The sequence below is a fragment of the Syngnathoides biaculeatus genome, chromosome 18, assembly GCF_019802595.1.
Source record: "Syngnathoides biaculeatus isolate LvHL_M chromosome 18, ASM1980259v1, whole genome shotgun sequence".
Lineage (NCBI taxonomy): Eukaryota > Metazoa > Chordata > Actinopteri > Syngnathiformes > Syngnathidae > Syngnathoides > Syngnathoides biaculeatus.
The window spans coordinates 12,230,974-12,250,708 of NC_084657.1; the positions used below are offsets into that span (position 1 = coordinate 12,230,974).

The 19,735-nt window shown below is 40.2% G+C and overlaps 1 protein-coding gene across 2 annotated transcripts; it reads left to right on the top strand.

The window, feature by feature from the left end:
* The first annotated feature begins 92 nt into the window (after positions 1 to 92).
* On the top strand, positions 93 to 11,667 carry LOC133492266 (cornifelin homolog B-like). 2 transcript variants are annotated; one of them, XM_061804353.1, is made up of 4 exons: positions 93 to 276; positions 4,624 to 4,737; positions 5,735 to 5,895; positions 6,619 to 11,667. In XM_061804353.1, exons 2-4 carry the CDS (start codon positions 4,632 to 4,634, stop codon positions 6,748 to 6,750), a joined length of 399 nt encoding a protein of 132 aa, XP_061660337.1. In that variant the 5' UTR covers positions 93 to 276; positions 4,624 to 4,631; the 3' UTR covers positions 6,751 to 11,667. The 2 variants fall into 2 exon arrangements, with proteins under 2 accessions (XP_061660337.1, XP_061660338.1); XM_061804354.1 differs by lacking the exon at positions 93 to 276 and adding an exon at positions 2,665 to 2,716.
* The last annotated feature ends 8,068 nt before the right edge of the window (positions 11,668 to 19,735 follow it).

The following is a 19,735-nucleotide window of genomic DNA, read 5'->3' on the forward strand; positions in this document are numbered from 1 at the left end:
TTCCTTCTGTTACTGCTCTTTTTGTACCCGTTTGTATTTTTGCGTTTGTGATGGCAAACTTTCCCCTGCAGTGTTTCAGTTACCTTCGACCCACATGATGATCCGCATGGTCCTGACCCGAACCGGCCGAAAGCCGCCTCGTGGACAAACCCGCTGACCCACGCTGACTAGAAAGCAAACAAGTGAGCCGTGGCGTGAACCGAGAGGTTACAGTCCAGTCGGCGACGAGACGGCCAGACACGTGAATTCCCGATTTAGATGCTGACGGTGACTAAGGTAAAGCTGATCGGAGTTCCATTCCATAAAACTGCAACTATGCAAAATATTACCAGTTGAATAAAGTGTCAAAATATGTTACATAAATTCAAAAATATATATTTTTTAAAATAATTCTTTCACAAAACGCGAAAGATTTGTTTTTCATATTTACAAAATCCAGTAGCTTTTTTTGCATGGAAAAAAAAACTGCATTTATTTTTTCATTCATTCAATTTTACAAAATACTCAAAATAATTTTTGTGTTAATTAGTAAAGCCGCCCACTGCCTGATTTTCGTATACATTTTTGGGCAGTAATGAACTGAATAAATTTATCACAAAATACACTTGAACGTTTTTGCACAAAAGCCACAAAATCATTTTCAGACGAAATAAATCATCCTTTTTTAAAACTGAAAATGTTTTTTTTTACAAATTCCGTGAAATAATTCTTTCACAAAAGGCGAAAGATTTTATTTTTAATTTACAAAATCCAGTAGCTTTTTTTTTTTTTTTACATTTTCTACATTTATTTTTTCAATCATTCCATTTTGCAAAATACTTTATAATAATTTTTGTGTAAATTATTAAAGCCGCCCACTGCCTTATTTTCATATAAATTTTTGGACAGTGTAGAACTGAATAAATTTATCACAAAATACACATGAACGTTTTTGCACAAAAACCACAAAATAATTTTCACACAAAATAAATCATCCTTTTTTAAAACTTTAAACTAATTGAATAAAATTCCCAAAATTATTTTCATATGAGAGCCATAAAATAATTATCCCAACTCCTCAACCTAATGTTTGTACAAAACCCAGTAAATACTTCAATCCATCAATGTTCTGGGCTGCTTATCCTCACAAGGGTCATGGGGAGTGCTGGAGCCAACCCACGCTGTCATCAGGCAGGAGGAAAGGGGGGGGGTTCACCCTGAACTGGTTGCCAGCCAATCGCAGGGCACATGGAGACAGACAACTGTCGCACTCACAATCACACCAAGGGGCAATTTAGAGTCCATCCATCCAATTTCTGATCCGCTTATCCTCACGAGGGTCACAGGAGTGCTGGAGCCAATCCCGGCTGTCAACGGGCAGGAGGCGTGATACACCTTGAACTGGTTGACAGCCAATCGCAGGGCACGTGTCGCACTCACAATCACACCTATGGGCAATTTGAGTAGTGTCCAATTAACGTTGCATGTTTTTGGGATGTGGGAGGAAACCGGGGCGCCTACCCGGAGAAAACCCACGCAGGCAAACTCCTCACAGAGGAGGGCTGGGATTCAACCCGGGTCCTCAGAACGGCGTACAAAATCCACCACCTAATTCTCATCCACAAACCCTCTTTCAAACAAAATACATAAATAAATACATACATAAATAACCTTTTGTGTTATGGAATGATCATCGTTCAGTTCAACTATACTTATCGCCGACGTGGCATTTTTTTCCAAATCACGCCACGTTGCAACATTGCGTAAGGTGACAAGACAATGACTGATTGAGTGCCCGGTAGATTGGATTTGTGATTATCTTTGAATATTCCGGAATGTGCACCCCTCCCGCACTCCTCCCGGTTTCGGGCAGAGGTGACTTTAAATGCGACGTGTCAGGTTCGCGCAAATAAATCACGTCATCGGCATCAAGCGTCGACTGTAATCTTTCTACTGACGTGACAATATCATTTTCCTACAAATACCAATTAAAAAGGCCACAAATGTCTTTACAAAAGCCACTTCGTTATTTTTGAAAACCACCAAATATTTTTTTTTTTGTACTGAACCTACGCCTACAAAATATTTGCACAAAATCCACCCCAACATTTTTTTTTTCCCAAATCCACCCAATAATTTTCTTACAAAATTCAAAATTCACAGCACAATTTCTATACAACATCCCCTCAATTTACTGAAATAAGCCAAATAACCTTGAAAAAAATTACATGGAAACATTTTGTGAAAAAAGGAAATACATGAAATATTTTTGTCCAAAAATAACTTCAAACATAAAAATATTCTTTGCATGAAATGCACAAAATAACGTTTATGTGCTCCATAATTTCTGTGGTAAAGCCACCAATTTTTGTACAAAGTCCACCCGAGCGCGTCGTCCCCTCAAAATGGGAAGCCCCAGAAAGGCTGCAAATCCTGTTCAAATATGACGGGAAACATTCAAAATTTCTATTAATGACGCTAGCGAGTGTGACGGCGAACGCTTCCAAACCTCAGCGGCCCAATAGCATAGCTTCCCTGGTGGACCCCGACCCCCCACCCCTACCCCCCTCTGATGGCCATTTTGTGAACAACGTATTAAAATTTTAATTCGTACTCAGCTGGGACGCAACAGGCCCAGCAGGTCGGTCCGGTCGGTCCGCTCGGGTTTTATTTCTGGAGCGACTCTTCCTTTCTTCACAAGACGTTTGCTGAGCTTTCCTTGCCACGACGCTCGCAGGTAACACGCAATAACTTTTTTTTTTTTTTTTTACTCTGACGCTCTTTGCGTATTATTATTTACACTTCAGTTGATGTGATATTTCGTGACCTCGACTTCTCTATCTATCTATGTATTGCTCTCTCTCTCTCTCTCTCCTCCATCTATCTATCTATCTATCGATCGATCTATCTATCTATCTATCTATCTATCTATCTATCTATCTATCTATCTATCTATCTATCTATCTATCTATCTATCTATCTATCTATCTATCTATCCTATCTATCTATTGCTCTCTCTCTCTCTCCTCCCCATCTATCTATCTATCTATCTATCTATCTATCTATCTATCTATCTATCTATCTATCTATCTATCTATCTATCTATCTATCTATTGCTCTCTCTCTCCCCATCTATCTATCTATCTATCTATCTATCTATCTATCTATCTATCTATCTATCTATCTATCTATCTATCTATCTATCTATCTATCTATTGCTCTCCTCTCTCCCCATCTATCTATCTATCTATCTATCTATCTATCTATCTATCTATCTATCTATCTATCTATCTATCTATCTATCTATCTATCTATCTATCTATCTATCTATCTATCTATTGCTCTCTCTCTCTCCCCATCCATCTATCTATCTATCTATCTATCTATCTATCTATCTATCTATCTATCTATTGCTCTCTCTCTCTCCCCATCTATCTATCTATCTATCAATCTATCTATCTATCTATCTATCTATCTATCTATCTATCTATCTATCTATCTATCTATCTATCTATCTATCTATCTCTATCTATCTATCTATCTTTCTGTATTGCTCTCTCTCTCTCTCCCCATCCATCTATCTATCTATCTATCTATCTATCTATCTATCTATCTATCTATCTATCTATCTATCTATCTATCTATCTATCTATCTATCTATCTATCTATCTATTATCTATCTATCTATATTGCTCTCTCTCTCTCTCCCCATCTATCTATCTATCTATCTATCTATCTATCTATCCTATCTATCTATCTATCTATCTATCTATCTATCTATCTATTGCTCTCTCTCCCCATCTATCTATCTATCTATCTATCTATCTATCTATCTATCTATTCTATCTATCTATCTATCTATCTATCTATCTATCTATCTATCTATCTGTATTGCTCTCTATCTCTCCCCATCTATCTATCTATCTATCTATCTATCTATCTATCTATCTATCTATCTATCTATCTATCTATCTATCTATCTATCTATCTATCTATCTATCTATCTATCTGAATTGAAGCAAAGAAAATGTGTATACATTATTATTTGAAAAAGTGGCAAATGGCTTTTTTTATTCTTCAAATACATTTTTTGGGGGAAAAAAATATGTCTTGTTCCGAAAACAATTTACGCCCAAGATATTTTTTTTCCTCAAAAGAACGTGACCATTTATTGTGAAAAAAATCCATCTTTCCCCGCAAGTTTGAAACTTTTCCTGACATTTTTTTCCTTGAGTGACTTTTTTTTTTCTTTTTCTCAAATCCATAGTTCCTCAAAAAAATTCCCCTCTGGATAATTTTAAGAGGCAAACGGTAACAATGTGACACGGGAAGTGTGAATATTCCTTTGAGAAGTATCCCTTTTCTTTGCAGGTTTCCCAAAATACTGACCATTATTTTTTAGATGATTCTAGTTACCAATCGTAGCGATCTATGATTTCATCTTTTTTTCTCTCTTTTTTTTTTTTTTTGTCAGAGGAAATACACTATGTAGTTTTTCGAGTTGTACAGCACTCTTGCTGTTCTGGGCATTCTAACGAGCCACCCAATCAATGACGACGTCCAGTAATTAGGTTTCCAGGGCTCCCGATGACGTTCCGCGTTCATCCGTTGACACGAGCGCGTTCTCTCGTGTCGTCCGTCCAGGGGCCGCCATGTCGTCCAAGTTGGTGATCAACCAGCCTCAGCCCATGATGGTCCACCAGGAGTCCAACGAGTGGGGCAGCGGCATCTGCGACTGCTGCGACGACGTGCCCATGTGTAAGACGGCTTGTGCTTCGCCCGCTACGTTGCGCTTTGCCCGACGTTCAATACCCAGCAGTGGCATTTGAAGCTTTTTTGTGTGTGTGTGTGTGGGGGGGGGCAATGTGTGTTCCTGACTCGGCCACTATAGTTGAAAATCTACAACATACTGTAGAGCACAGGTGTCAAACTCAAGGCCCGGGGTCCAGATCCGGCCTGCCAGATGATGTTATGTGCCCCGCAAAGGCAAATCGTATGCGTTGACCTCCGTGATTCTCGCTCAAATCTGGATCAAAATGTCAAATTGTCATGTCATAAATGGTAACAGGCGGCACGGTGGAGCAGCTGGTAAAGCATTGGCCTCACAGTCCTGAGGTCCCGGGTTCGATCCCGGCCTCGCCTGTGTGGAGTTTTCATGTTCTCCCCGTGCCTGCGTGGGTTTTTCCAGGCACTCGGGTTTCTTACCACATCCCAAAAACATGCAACATTAATTGGGACACTCTAAATTGCCCTGAGGTGTAATTGTGAGTGCGGCTGTTTCCTGACTGTTGACAGCTGGGATAGGCTCTGGCACTCCCCGTGACCCTAGTGAGGATAAGAAAGAAAATGGATGGATAACTGATAACGCTGTGATGTCACAGTCATTTTTGTGTTACCAAACATCAACAATAGTCGACATTGAGTGACAGAAACAAGAGCGCGTCATATTTACGAAGGTTTGACCAACCGGAAGGATATAGAGTAAGAAAAGAACTGGACCAACGGCGGACCCTTGAGGAACACCAAAGGAAAGGGCGGCACGATCTGATGTGAAGAATTAAACCGAGTGCAGTCAGAAAGCTATAAAATGCCGTGTCAGGAAATGAACCAGGTCCTTGAAGTTGATGCGGTAGATCAGCAGTGAGGGAAAGTAATCGTACGCCGATATTGACAATTTTTACGTCGAAAAAATATTTCATGCTACTGCGATGCTTCGGTACCAAAATCCAACTTTTTGTGTGTCGCCGACTTAAAGGCTGTTGCGCGTTCTGGTGCTTGCCTTGCTTCGCTTGCATGACGGCCAAAAAGTACGGCGAGTGCCTCTGCCTCCCCCTGGTGGACGTACTGCTCAGCCCCTGCGCCCCTCCCGTCACCATGTCCATGAGGGTGTCTATGCGCCAACTCTACGGCATACGGGTAAGTGGAACAGTTGGGAATGTGTTGGCCTCACAGTTCTGAGGATCCCCGTTCGATCCCGGCCCCGCCTGTGTGGAGTTTGCATGTCCTCCCCGTGCCTGTGTGGGTTTTCTCAGGGCACTCCGGTTTCTTCCCACATTCCCAAAACATTATCTGACACTCTAAATTGCCCATAGGTGTGATTGTGAGTGCGGCTGTTTATCTCGATGTGCCCTGCGATTACCTGGCGACCAGTTCGAGGTGTACCCCACCTCCTGCCCGTTGACAGCTGGGATAGGCTCCGGCACTCCCCGTGACCCTCGTGAGGATAAGCGGCAAAGAAAATGGATGGATGGATGAATGTGTTGCAATATCACAAACAAAAAAAAAAAACAACTCAATCACTTGTAGGTTATTTTTACATTACACTTTTTTCAGCTTTGTTCAGTCGTTTGTTGCTCAAAAAGTCTGAACATTATCTTTAAATTGTTTTTTTAAAATTATAAATTATAATTTTTCAAATCGTTTTTAATGGAAATGTTTATCTTTTACGTAAAACAAACATGACTTTTTACTTTTTTTCATCTTCCTTTTTATATTTACACATAACTTTGACCCTATTTTTATTTAGTTTTTTAAAATATTATCCAGGACAAAAAAATCCACCTTTACTTCATCAGAATCCAAGAATTTTCTCAAGAAAAAAATGTCTCCAGTGTGATTTTTGCGAACGTCTGCCCACAGGGCTCCATGTTCAACGACTGCGTGTGCGCCACCTTCTGTACGGCGTGCGTATGGTGCCAGATGGCGCGCGAAATGAAGGAGCGGGCCATCGAAATCGTCCTGGTGAACAAACACACCAAGACGTTCGCCTAACGACGCCGGTACGTTTGACAAAAACCACACTGCGTAAAATGCGCACAAACCGTGTTTGGAATCCTTCGCTCATTCCCGGCTCCGTAATCGCTCTACGGTCATACCTTGACTTCTGAGCGCCATTTATATATTTCTGATTTATTGAGCTTTTGTCATTCATCTGCTAACATTGCTGCTCACTTTCACCCCCTTGTGGACATCGAAATGTGCTACAGGACACAATGCCGCTGCGCTAGTTTCGCAAATTAATTTAATGCTAAATGAAATCACATTCACTCAATAACATCTTAAACAAATTGCACATCTAATGGAATGTATTTTGTTGATTAATTTCATCCCTGCCGTTGACATGTTTGATTATATTTTTTCTTTAAATTATTGTCCAAATGATTGACGGGTACTTTTTTTTTCTGCTTGAAAGATGTTTTCATAATATCAGCAAGTACATCCAATATTTCAGACTATTTTTTTTTTGATTGAAGCACCTTACCAATGTAAACTAAGACACAAAAATTCATGTATCATAATAAAATAATGTAATTGTTACACAAGACTTGAAACCTGACTTGCCGACGAAAGGCTCCAGCTCACATGGGCTGGAAGGCAGGCAAAAAAAAGGAAAAAAAAAAGAAAATTAGTGTTTTGATGACATTTGTTTTCATGAAAAGTAGTAAAAAAAAAATGCGAGATACAAAAAAATATTTTTTTGGGGGGGGAGGATCTGGAAACGCGCCACGTGATGTCACATACTTATAAAGCGTAACTGAATTGACTGGATTATGAAGGCAGGGTTACTTCAGGTCAGGACTCAACACCCAGCCAATCCAGTTACGCTTTCTTAGTCACGTGACGTCACATCCGAAGAAAGTGTGACTGGATTGGCGGGCTGTTTGTTTCTGACCTGAAGTAACCCTGGCTTTTTTTAAACACCGAATTTAGACGATGAATTTCAGAGAGCGGATCTCATTATTGCGTTTGAATTTTAAAGGTTCCATTTTTTTTTCATGCGGCGAATCTGTTAACATTGAAAACTTCAACTGAAATACAGATATCGGAAATGTGATCTCTATGAAATAATGTGAATTTTGCAGCCTAAAATTTTCAGTGACATTTTTAATTTGAATCCTGGCGGTGCGTATTTACTTCCGTGGGAATTCTGCGTGCCAACTTGTGGACATCTGTACAAAAATATGGAAGCCATGCTTCTAAAGTCAAAATAAATTCATACGTTGAAGACCAATACACATAAAGTTCCTCTTTAACGATGAAAAAAAGAGACATTGAGTTTAAAAAAATGTTTACAATATCAATGTAAAAATTAAAAATGAGATTTTTGGGGTCACTGTGCGCCCCCTAGTAAACTGTTTTTGAATTATCACATAAGCAGCTAAGAATGGCATCCATCCATTCCCTGAGCCGCTTATCCTCACCAGGGTCACTGGCGCGCCCAAGCCTATCCCAGCCATCAACGGTGAGGACAATGCGATTCTGATTTTTAAATAAGAGTTAACAATACATGGTATCAATTTTAATTGTTATAAAAAAAGAGTTCATGTAAAAATGCCCATTTTTAAAAAAATTGCAAAAATGCAAACATTAAAAAGATACAAACGAAGAACTCAAAAGACAAGCTAGTTCAGTTTTTGGGGACACATTTCCACTTTAAAAAAAAGTTACAATTTAATTGTTATACAAGTAGTTAACAATAATGTTTTTGTTGATAAAAAATACATGAAAAGGTGGAAAACAAAATGTTCACAAAATTTCAAAACTCCAGGCTTATCCTGCGATATGGGATAACCCAAAAGTCAAAAGTCCCGGTTATCTTAGATTTATGGGAGCTTTTTGCACATTCTCATCAATATTTTTAATAATAATTAGTATCTGACAGTAATCGCCAAACATTAAACAAGATCAACATGGTTCTAAGGCGCATGTAATGAATGTTGCTTGCCTGTGCCCCCCCCCCCCCACCTCCCTCACCCCCGCCCCTAGCGGTTTGTTGTTTTAATGGGATTACAATGACAGTTATGGTTTGCCAGGACGAATGCGGGCCACTTTAATGGGGTGCGAGTGAGGGGGCGTGTCCGGGCGAGCTCGTAAAAGCGGCAGGAATGTTAATTGCGGGCTGGCTGCCCTCTTTGTTGCGTCGGCGGGGGGGGCACAGGGCTTCTGTTGTGCCTCCTTAAAAGGCCCACAAGAGCTGATTTAATATCTGTGACTTTGACACAGGCGCGTGCACGTGCGCGACTTCTCCCACCTGCGACACCCACTTCATCCACTCCCATTCTTGGAGAAAATAGACCCCGCGCTTGTCTCATTTCCTCAGTGTTGCTTAATCAGGTGATCGGTGCCCCCCTCCCTTTTCGCTCTAATCCCGTATTTAAATCTTACGGAACCGCACGTACAACTACAGGACAAGTATAAGGACCACAGCCACAAGAAAAGACAAAGAATACAGCGTTTGTCTAGAGAAAGTCCGTTAGCTTCATGCTAACACAAAGCATCGCAAACTAGCATTGATCGTATAACCCTTCAAGGAAAAGGATATCTGAACACAAACCGCAGCAACACATGTAAACCGACAGCGTAACAATAATTAAGTATTCTTTAGCCTCTGTGAAAAAATGGATCTTAATTTGCCTTCATTTCTTTCGCGTTACACCGTCGTATTTATGCGCGTTTACTGTCCCTGCTGGCCAAAGCACGCGTACCAGAAGGGATTCAAACCTTATTTAAAAGTTGTCGTTTGAAGAGACCAAAACTGCACTTTTACGAGAATAACGTACACCATTTTGAGAATCATGAATCTACTGTCAATGATTCATCACGACATGAAAACATTCATCGAGTTGTCCGTCGTGGCGACGTTGATCGGGGATCTCTGATTGGTCGCTTGTTGCTAGGCGAAACTCACCTGACACCAAAACCCTTGAAATCTGCAGGTAAATATATATATATATCAAATATCAAAGGTAAATGCAACAGAACTGGATTTAGTCAGGTGGAATGGTGGATCAGCTGGTTAAGCGTTGGCCTCACAGTTCTGAGGACCCGGGTTCGATTCCGGCCCCGCCTGTGTGGAGTTTGCATGTTCTCCCCGTGCCTGTGTGGGTTTTCTCCGGGTGGGCGCTCCGGTTTCCTCCCACATCCCAACATCTCTAAATTGCCCATAGGTGTGATTGTGAGTGGGGCACGTGCCCTGCGATTGGCTGGCAACCAGTTGAGGATTTCCCTCCTGCCCGTCAGTGATTCTTTCACCTACCACTAGAGGGAGCCCGCTCACCCACTGTAGTACCCACACTGCATTTTGAAAATCCCCCACTTTAGGATCAGTGGATGGATTTGAACCTGAGGCCTGCGAAAAGCCTACCTGAGTGATGCACCCCCCCCCCCCCGCCCGTCCTGATAGTGTGACCCCAATCTTCTGCCATGACAGATAGAGACGCTGTCTATCTGCCATTTCCTGGGGGAAGTGTTCCTTTTAAAAAAAAAAAAAAAAAAAAGACAAGCTCTGAGTTCGCGGGGGAGTGAACTGATAACGCTCAGATTAAGATGGGGAGCGAGGGGGGGGGGGGTCACACGGTATATGCGTGGGGTGCTCAGGCGTAGTCCGACTATCACAGTGTGGGCCTCCGGGCAAACAAACAACTGTGACCTCTGAAAACAACGGCAGCAGGGAGAGTCTGATAGCTGGGGGGGGGGGGGGGGGTGTTATGTGTTGGTGTGTGCACCGCATGCGTGTGCGTCCGCGTGTGTCTGTAGGGGAGAGCGAGGTTTGAGGGCAAAGGGGGTACGCAGGCCAACAATTATCGGACCCCCCGCCGATCTCGCCGTCCATGTCAATCAGAAATAGAGAGAAAAAAATGTCATTAAATTCCATACAAACTGTGCAAGATGGCGCTCACTTTTGGCGTGGACACGTGACGCTTTGATTCGTTAGGACTTTTGTTCCAAAAGGTATGGAAAGCACTCCTTCAATTCTTTAGACTGATCTGAACTCATTTGATGAGAAAAATGAAAATAAACATGTATTGAAATGATATTAAAATGTTTACAAAAACAAATGAAACGATAGGAGAAAAAAGTTTTGTTTTTTTAGTTTGAATTTTGCAAGAGGATAAAAAAACAATTCTCGTCATGCTAACTCTTTTGATGAGCCTTGACAACATTATAATTTTGAAAAAAAATTGTGAGAATTTTATTTTAACTTTTTGATTTTTTTTTTGTTTTACAAGACTGAAAAGAGTAAATCCCGCAACCCTTGTGAGGATGAGCGACTAAGAAAATGGATGGATGGAAAAAGAGTAAATGTCAGGTCGTTATCAAAGCCGCCTATCCTCAAGAGGATGAAAAAAATAATGAAAAATAAACTGGTTTTGTAAATTTGATATTTTCTAGAGTTACAATAAAAGTTTTCTTTTCAAACTCAAAGTTTTGATGTTACAATAAATAGTAATAATTGCCACAAGGTGCTAAAGAGAAAGATGTGGAAGACTCAAAAATTGCAATTACCAAAATCAAGTTGCAACATTATGAGAAAATGTGTCTTTCACAAAACTTGTATTGGATGGCTCACGTGCACCAAGTTGCCCACCCTTGAAATTTTGCCATAATTCTGAAATAATTTTTCACCCATTTTATTTTCTCACCAAAAAGTTTTACTTTTTGTCTACAAAAGATGAGACTCAAAAATACATATTACTTTGATTTCTGGATATTCCCCCCCCCCCGCCCCCCATTTCTTGACGGATATGAATGTTTTCTTGCATGGCTCAACATTTCTTGGAATTTTTTTTTAAAACAAATGTTGCGTTTTCTTGAAAACTTTTCCTGCAAGGTTTAATTTTTTTTTTCATGAAGAATACAATTTTATTTTCAATTTCTTAAAGAACACCTTTTCTCGGTGAAATGACTTTTCTCTCAAAATATATACAGTATATATATTTTTTCATCCTTAAAAAATAAAATCTTGACCCTTGACATCATTTTTTTTTCTTGTATTTTTTTTTCTCCAGATAAAATACTATTTCATTTTTTCCTCAGACTGGACTTTTTTTTTCTTGAAAAAGGGGCCAAATGAAAAAATAAAGTTGAATGAAGTTTTTTGGCGAGGCTGTTGTGTGGCGTCCACTAGAGGTCAGCATCGAGCGAGAGGGGGGAAATTCTGCTTTGCATCGTGGTCGTTAGCGTTGTTAGCGTGATATACGACCGCCGCAAACAAGCCCTAAGTGCATCTTGAGGTTCATTGAAAGGGTGAATAAGTTCTATAACTCTTTCGTGTGACGGACTTGTTGGGTTTCGGCTCCTTCGGGATCTGCACGAGTTGCTTTCGATGGGGGGAAAAAAAACTCGCAAAAATGCGCACACGGACCCAGATGTAACGCTTGTTTTGAGTGATGTTTTTTTTTTTTTAATTCTTTTTTAACCTTTTAATGCATGTGTTCATGAATACAAAACATATAAATATGATGTTTTATATGTGAAAAGAAGAGTGGGCAAGGAAAGCGTTCACGTAAAAGTGAGCGTGTCAGCAGACGGCTCACAATGAATGTGTGTTTTGCTAAGAATGAAGCCTCGGGAATTACACCTTTCACTGTCAGCACCGGCTTAAACTGTCCAGAACAGTCCAGTGTGCGTGCGCATGTGTGTGTGTGCGTCTGTGCTGTTTCGCTAGCGCTGTTTGGCTAAATGCTATTCAATTCTGCAAAAGATTCATCCCCCAATATAAACGTAATTTGCAAAATAGGAACCCCCCCAAAAAAAAAAAAAAAAAATTCTCCTCCCAAAATCATTTTTTTTTTATTTTTCTCGCGGGCCACGTCGTTGCTCCGATTTCCCTCAGAGGGCCGTCATGCCAAGTGAAACAAAAATATTTAGTCATCAACGATTTATTAAGGCGTTTTTTACGAATCAGAAATCGAGGGTAATGTGTTCACGTGTTCACGTTTCGTAACACAAAAACTATTGTAATGTCTCAATTTTATTTTTATTTTTTTTTATGATGTATGACAATTGGAAATTTTGGTACAGATTTTTACTGGAATCATGGAAATTGAGATTTGGCTTTGTGGGCCTCATAAAATCATGTGGAGGGGCCAGATCTAGCCCTCGGGCCTTGAGTTTGCCATCTGTGCTTTAAGATGATCTTTTTTTTTTGAAAGCTTTATTTTTATAATGACGTCGCGAAGCTTGTGGTGAAAATATACGCGAACGGTACACAACTACATTGAAATGAACGGTAGCCAGCTGAGCCTTTCAGTATGTCCAACCGCTTCTTCTTCTTCTTCTTCTTCTTCTTCTTCTCTTCTTCTTCTTCTTCTTCTTCTTCTTCTTCTTCGCAGTTTCTTGAAGTGTCAAATTTTTTATCATTTGCTCAAAGTGATGAAGTACATAAAATAACGCGTGCAGCCTCGAAAGCCCGCGCAGTCTCGCCCTCGAACCTGGCAGGGCGGCCCGTTGCACAAAATATGGCAAATTTGATAACTGCTTCTCATGTCACATTCCGATGATACATTTTTTTTCTCTCTCTCTCTCTTTTGATTCTGATTTGTTTTCCGGGTCTGAGTGCATCCGTTTAAAGGATGGCGTCTAATCCCGGTTGACCCGGGGTGCCTCTAACTACCCTGACCCAAGACCCCCCCCCCCACCCCTTGCCCCCTCACCTGCCCCCCCTCCAACCCTTAACGCTAGACTCCTTGTCACCATGGTGATTGGTAGACTAAACAGCCAACAAAATTCACCAGATCCGCAGCCCATTGGATCCCCCCCCTCCCCCCCCAGCCGACACCCCCATACTTAAACAGGCCACTTTCGGAGTGCACATTTGCACACGTGAAGCGAAGGCTAACATATATTTTTAACATTCTTGGGGCTGTAAACAAAAGTGAGCCATACAGATGCATCACCGGGGCAGCTGGGAATGTTTACACCGCCCTGTCAGGCGCCCCCCCCATGGACCCCCCCCACACCCAATGGCCCACCACACAAATGTCCTCGCTGTCCTCTGCCTTACTTCTAAATGCCAGCTTCCGATGAAAAGTTTTGCACCTATTATTTATTTTTTTTTTAGCACTTTTTAGAATTTAGCTGTAACACGGGCAAGGCGAGCTGCCTACATGCTAACAACTCAAAATTTTCATTTACATTTTTACTTTAATACTGTGCAAAATGACGGTAATTTGACCATTTTGGGGAATGGATCGTCAATTAGAACTTTGCTGTAACCACAGCCAGCTTAACGCAATTTTTGTTGTTGTTGCTTTATTAGTATAAACTTCGACCGATAGTCATGTGACGTGACTTTGGCAAAATTTCAGTTTCCAAGTGGCATTAAGATTGAAGGTAACGATGAAAACCAGCCTCAAAATGAGAATAACGCATCGACTGGAATATTTTTTCTTGGGGAATTTTTAATTTTGATGGATTGCAAATTTCACACTTTAGGCTCGTTCAAAACATGGGCAGGCAATGGCTGAAGTTACATTTTCATGTGCTATATTGTAATTTGGGCGGCACGGTGGAGCAGCTGGTAAAGCGTTGGCCTCACAGTTCTGAGGACCCGGGTTCAATCCCGGCCCCGCCTGTGTGGAGTTTGCATGTTCTCCCCGTGCCTGCGTGGGTTTTCTCCTGGCACTCCAGTTTCCTCCCACATCCCAAAAACATGCAACATTAATTGAACACTCTAAATTGCCCGTAGGTGTGATTGTGAGTGCGACTGTTTGTCTCGATGTGCCCTTGCGATTGGCTGGCGACCTGTTCAGGGTGTACCCTGCCACCTGCCTGTTGACAGCTGGGATAGGCTCCAGCACTCCCTGCGACCCTTGTGAGGATAAGCGGCAAAAGGAAATGGATCAATGGATTGTAATTTCAAATGTGAGACAAGATTCGCATTTCACATACATTTTGACGATGACGTTTGAAACTTGAGGCGCGCTCTTTGGCGCTGAAGATATCTGTTATAACAATTTTTTTTGATTTTTCACTCATAATGAGAGTCAATCACACCAATTAGCATATTTGCGTAAAACAGTGCCAAACAAAAATGTGTGCATCTAAGATGACACGCTGCGGCGACCCTTAACGGGACAAGCCGAAAGGAAAACAAGAAGAAGTTTTTTTTCCGAGTTTTAAGTTTCTGCCTGCTACTCGGGCTACTTCCCTAAAATGGGCAACTTTAATACACAACCCGAACGGAGCGGTCGCTTCAAGTGAGGAAAAATGCCGATCCGGAGGCGACCGGTCGGTTGACCGCATTCTGCCGTCGAGGCTCCACATCAGTCAAGGACGCACACACACACACACACACACACACACACACAGTGTGAGTGTTCATCATCAGTCAGAAGAAGTCGCTTGATAACAAACCTCTTAAACTCGCAAGCTAATCAAGCTCAAAGAGACCAAAAAAAAAGAAAAGAAAAGAAGATAGATAGCGGAGGAGAAGAGGAGGCCTGCCTCTCTGATTTCCTCCACTTTTTCAATTCCCTCCTTATCTCCCTTTCTCCGCGGGGGGACCCTAATGGCCGTTAATGTGGGCCGGGGGGCCCCTCAACCACATGCCAACGCTGCAATCCAAAAAAATGACAAAATAAGAATCCTTTTTTTTAGCCTTCCAAAACATGTGTGATGAGCTTTTATTAAATTGTGAATATTTTTTTTTGCAAATCAATTGTTTTCACAAAATAAATAAATCGCCATCCGTTTTCTGAGCTGCTTATCCTCACTAGGGTCGCGGGATTGCCGGAGCGGACGTCGGCAGTCATATGGGCAGGAGGCGGGGCACTCCCTGAACTGGTTGCCAGCCAATCGCAGGGCACATAGAAACAAGCAACCAATCACAATCACACCTACGGGCAATTTAGAGTGTCCAATTACTGTCATGAATGTTTTTGGGATGTGGGAGGAAACCCGAGTGCCCACCCAGAGAAAAGCCACACGCAGGCACGGGGAGAACATGCAAACTCCACACAGGCGGGGTCGGGATTTGAACCCATGTCTTCAGAACTGTGAGGCCAACGCTTTACAGCTCCGCCACAGTGTAGCCATGACATTTTTATTTTCTTTCTTGAAAATCACCACTTTTTAATTGTAAAAATTCCTGAATTTATGTTTATTGGCAGATTTCAGTTTTTTTTTCTCGAAAAAAAGATGTTTTCTTTGTGCTTTGAGAAATGTAATTTCCTTCCTTGAAGATTGAAGCAAATCTTTTTTTGTTTTCTTTTTTGGGAGAAAAAAGATGACATTTTCCTCCAAACAGCACAAGTTTTGTCTTAATTTTTTTTTTAAATGCACTTCTAAGAAAAAAAAAACATTTTCCCATGAAATTATTACCTTATTTTTCCCTCTCATGAGCTACATTTTTTTTTCTTTTTGGTTGATTTTTTTTTTAATGTGACTTTCCCTATAAGATTCTTGCTCGTAATACATTCATTTTAAAAACTTATTTATGCTTTTAATATAGAGCATCGATTTTGGATCTTTAAAAATATTCTTTAAAATGACCATGTATCCTCAAAAATATAAGCATTTTACATGTATGGTTCCAGTTTTCTAATAAATGCTGTACAGAAATATTTTCTTTTTTTTTAAAAAAAAAATAGAACTTTGCATTATAAAGTTGGGCTCTTCTTTTTTTTTATTAATATAGTTAAGTTATGTTATGTGTGTAAAGTAGAAAAGTTATTTTTCTAAAATCAAAAAGTATCCTTTTGTATCATACAAAGTAAAGAACCGTATAAAGTTCTGTTTTGGAGTCTTCGAGATGGTGCCGGAGGAGAAGGAAAAAAAATCAAACTTAAAAAAGACGACGGGCATTATTCATCTGTGACGCCGAGAGAAAAATGAAATAAACAGCAAGAAGTGGCCCTCGCTCTCCTTCCTCTTTTTAACAAGCGGCTGCGTCACAATAATTATCTCCAAACATTTCCGTGACATCTTCCTCTCTGATAAAAATGGAACACATGCGCCATCATTTTTCTCTTCTTTTCTTCCCTTCGAGTTTGATCCAAACTTTTTTTCCTCTTCTTTTTTTTTTTGACTCACACGTTAGAATGACTTCAATCGGAACAATCTATGCAAAATATATTCAAGCTTTAATACTGAAAAATGATGCACACGCTCACACGCATTGTTGGGTGCCCCCCAAAAATGTATATATGCACTTGTACAGTATTGTAAACTTGGACAATGGATCAATAGGTAAGAAGTCTGCGTTGTGTTGAGGACTCTTTGTCTCGACGTGCCCTGAAAATTGGCTGGTGACCAGTTCACGGCGTACCCCGCTTCCTGCCCGTTGACATCTGGGATAGGCTGCAGCACTCCCCGGAACCCTCATGAGGATAAGCGGCAAAGAAAATGGATGGAGATATATATATATATATATATATATATATATATATATATATATATATATATATATATATATACACACACACACATATACATGTATATATACACACTCTGACATATATATAGATACATAGATATATATGCAGATATATGCATCTATGTATAGATTTATACACACACACACACACACACACATATATATATATATAAAGTAAAAAGTCTATATATACACATATATATATAAACATATACGTATGTATATATATATATATATATATACACATATGCATGTCTATGTATATACACACACACACATGTATATATACACATTCTGACATATATATATAGATACATAGATATATATGCAGATATATGCGTCTATGTATAGATATATATATATACACACACACACACACACACATATATATATATAAAGTAAAAAGTATATATATATATGTATATATATATATATATATATGTGTGTGTGTGTCTATGTATATATATACACACACATATATATATAATATATATATATAAACATATACGTATGTGTGTATATATATATACATATATATATACACACACACACACATATATATATATATATATATATATATATACATACATATATACACATATATGCATGTCTATGTATATATATATGTATACACACACACACGCATATATATATATATATACATATAATAATACATATAATAATATAATACATATAATAATCATAAACGTATTCTATTTTTTTATCACAAGACGCAGAATCTGTACATATATACTGTATGTGTGTGTTCTTTGAAAAATATATTTTTTTACATTTTCGGGTTTCCAAATCCTTTGAACTCTCTAGCGGGTTTTCAAAGCGCCGCCACAGTTTTTTTGTTGCGTCGGGTCACACGTTGACGATCACCTCATCCCTCTCATCGCCTCTCATCTTTTTTCCCACAACTTTTTTTTTCTCCCCCCCCCCCCTTTCGTGACTTCCTCGTCTCGTCTTGTCATCTGTTCATCGCGAGTCACCTCCTCAAAGTTTTCATCTCGTTTTCCCACAAGCGGACGCGCTCACCTCGTCGACTTGAAGCGGGAAAATCGATCACTTTGACCTCTTGAGGGGGAAATTCAATGTTTGGATGGAAAGGTTAACCTGCAATGTTTTTCTTCATATCAATATCATAGCTCTCATTGCGTCATCACGTAATTTTGCTTTTTTTTTTTTTTTACAGTTTTTTTCTTACATCCATCCATTTCCTTAGCTGCTTATCCTCACGAGGGTTGCGGGGAGTGCTGGAGTCTATCCCAACTGTCAACGGGCGCACCCTGAACTGGTCGCCAGCCAATCGCAGGGCACTTAGAGACAGGCACGCTGAGAACATGCATACTCCACACAGGCGGATCCCGGACCAATTCAGGGTGTATGTTGACAGCTGGGATAGGACCCTTTTGAGGATATGCGGCGGAGAAAATTAAAGGGTGGATAATTGGACACTAAATTGCCCGTAGCTGTGATTGGGAGTACGACTGTTGTCTGTCTCTATGTGCCTTGCAATTGGCTGGCAACCAGTTCAGGGTGAACCCCGCCTCCTGCCCATTGAGAGCTAGGTTGGCACGAGCACTCCTGTGACCCTCCTGAGGATAAGCAGAATAGAAAATATCAGGTTGGCTATCCATCCATCCATCCATCCATCCGTCCATCCATCCATTTTCTTAGCCGCGTATCCTCACGAGGGTCGTGGGGAGTGCTGGAGCCTATCCCAGAAGCAAGGAATTGAACTGTGGCGCCAACGCTTATAAGCCCGAGGCAGACTTTCACGTCTGTCATTCTTCGAGTGCGACGCACACACATTGTTGGGTTCGGGTAAGCGCATCGCTTGCGCCAGCCAACAAGACCAGCAACGGTTCTGACTGGCGCTGAGGCAAACCCTGAACACTTTTTTTCCCCAGCTTTCAGCAACATCACGACAATCTTTCTTTCCCAGTCATTTGTCTTAAATGATGAAGACTACGGATGGACGAAGAACAGAAAAGTCGTCCGTGCGGATGAACTGGAGGGTTTTCTCAGCGATGGCATCTCACAGGGCGCCGTTCTAGGTCCACCGCTGTTCTCCTTTCGCACGCGCCCGTTAGAAACAATTTGATTTGTTCATGCGGAAAACACAGACGAGGTTGCCTGATTATGAAATTCGAGGATGCTGTCTAAAAATTTTGCATTGTTTTGAGAAAAAAAAATTGTCACCGTATGAGATATAGTTATAATCTTGCAAGCAAATGGTGTTATATTTTGCCAATTAAAAAAAAAGAAAAAACATTCCACCACAAATTCAGAATCATCAAATTAGAAATACAATTTTTAGGGCGGAAATGTTTTTGGGTGGGTAATTTTTAACAATAGTTTTTTTATACATAGTATTAATTGATTTTTTTTTTCTTGACAGAAGTAACATTTTTGTGAGAATTTTTTTTCAAAAAGCAGATTTTTGGTTAACGATTCTCTCTCTTTTTTTACAAAAAAAATATGTGAATTTTTAGGTAAAAAAATGAATTCAAAAATGTTCAAAAGATGCTTCTAAGGAAAATAATTTTAAAGGAAATAACATTGTTTTTTAAAAATATTTTTAAATCATAG

Excerpts from the sequence above, each read along its gene's own strand:
- LOC133492266 (XM_061804353.1), top strand. The coding sequence starts at position 4,632 with ATGTCGTCCAAGTTGGTGATCAACCAGCCTCAGCCCATGATGGTCCAC. Across the intron at positions 4,738-5,734 it reads CTGCGACGACGTGCCCATGT|GCTGTTGCGCGTTCTGGTGC; the intron begins GTAAGACGGCTT and ends GCCGACTTAAAG. Across the intron at positions 5,896-6,618 it reads GCCAACTCTACGGCATACGG|GGCTCCATGTTCAACGACTG; the intron begins GTAAGTGGAACA and ends GTCTGCCCACAG.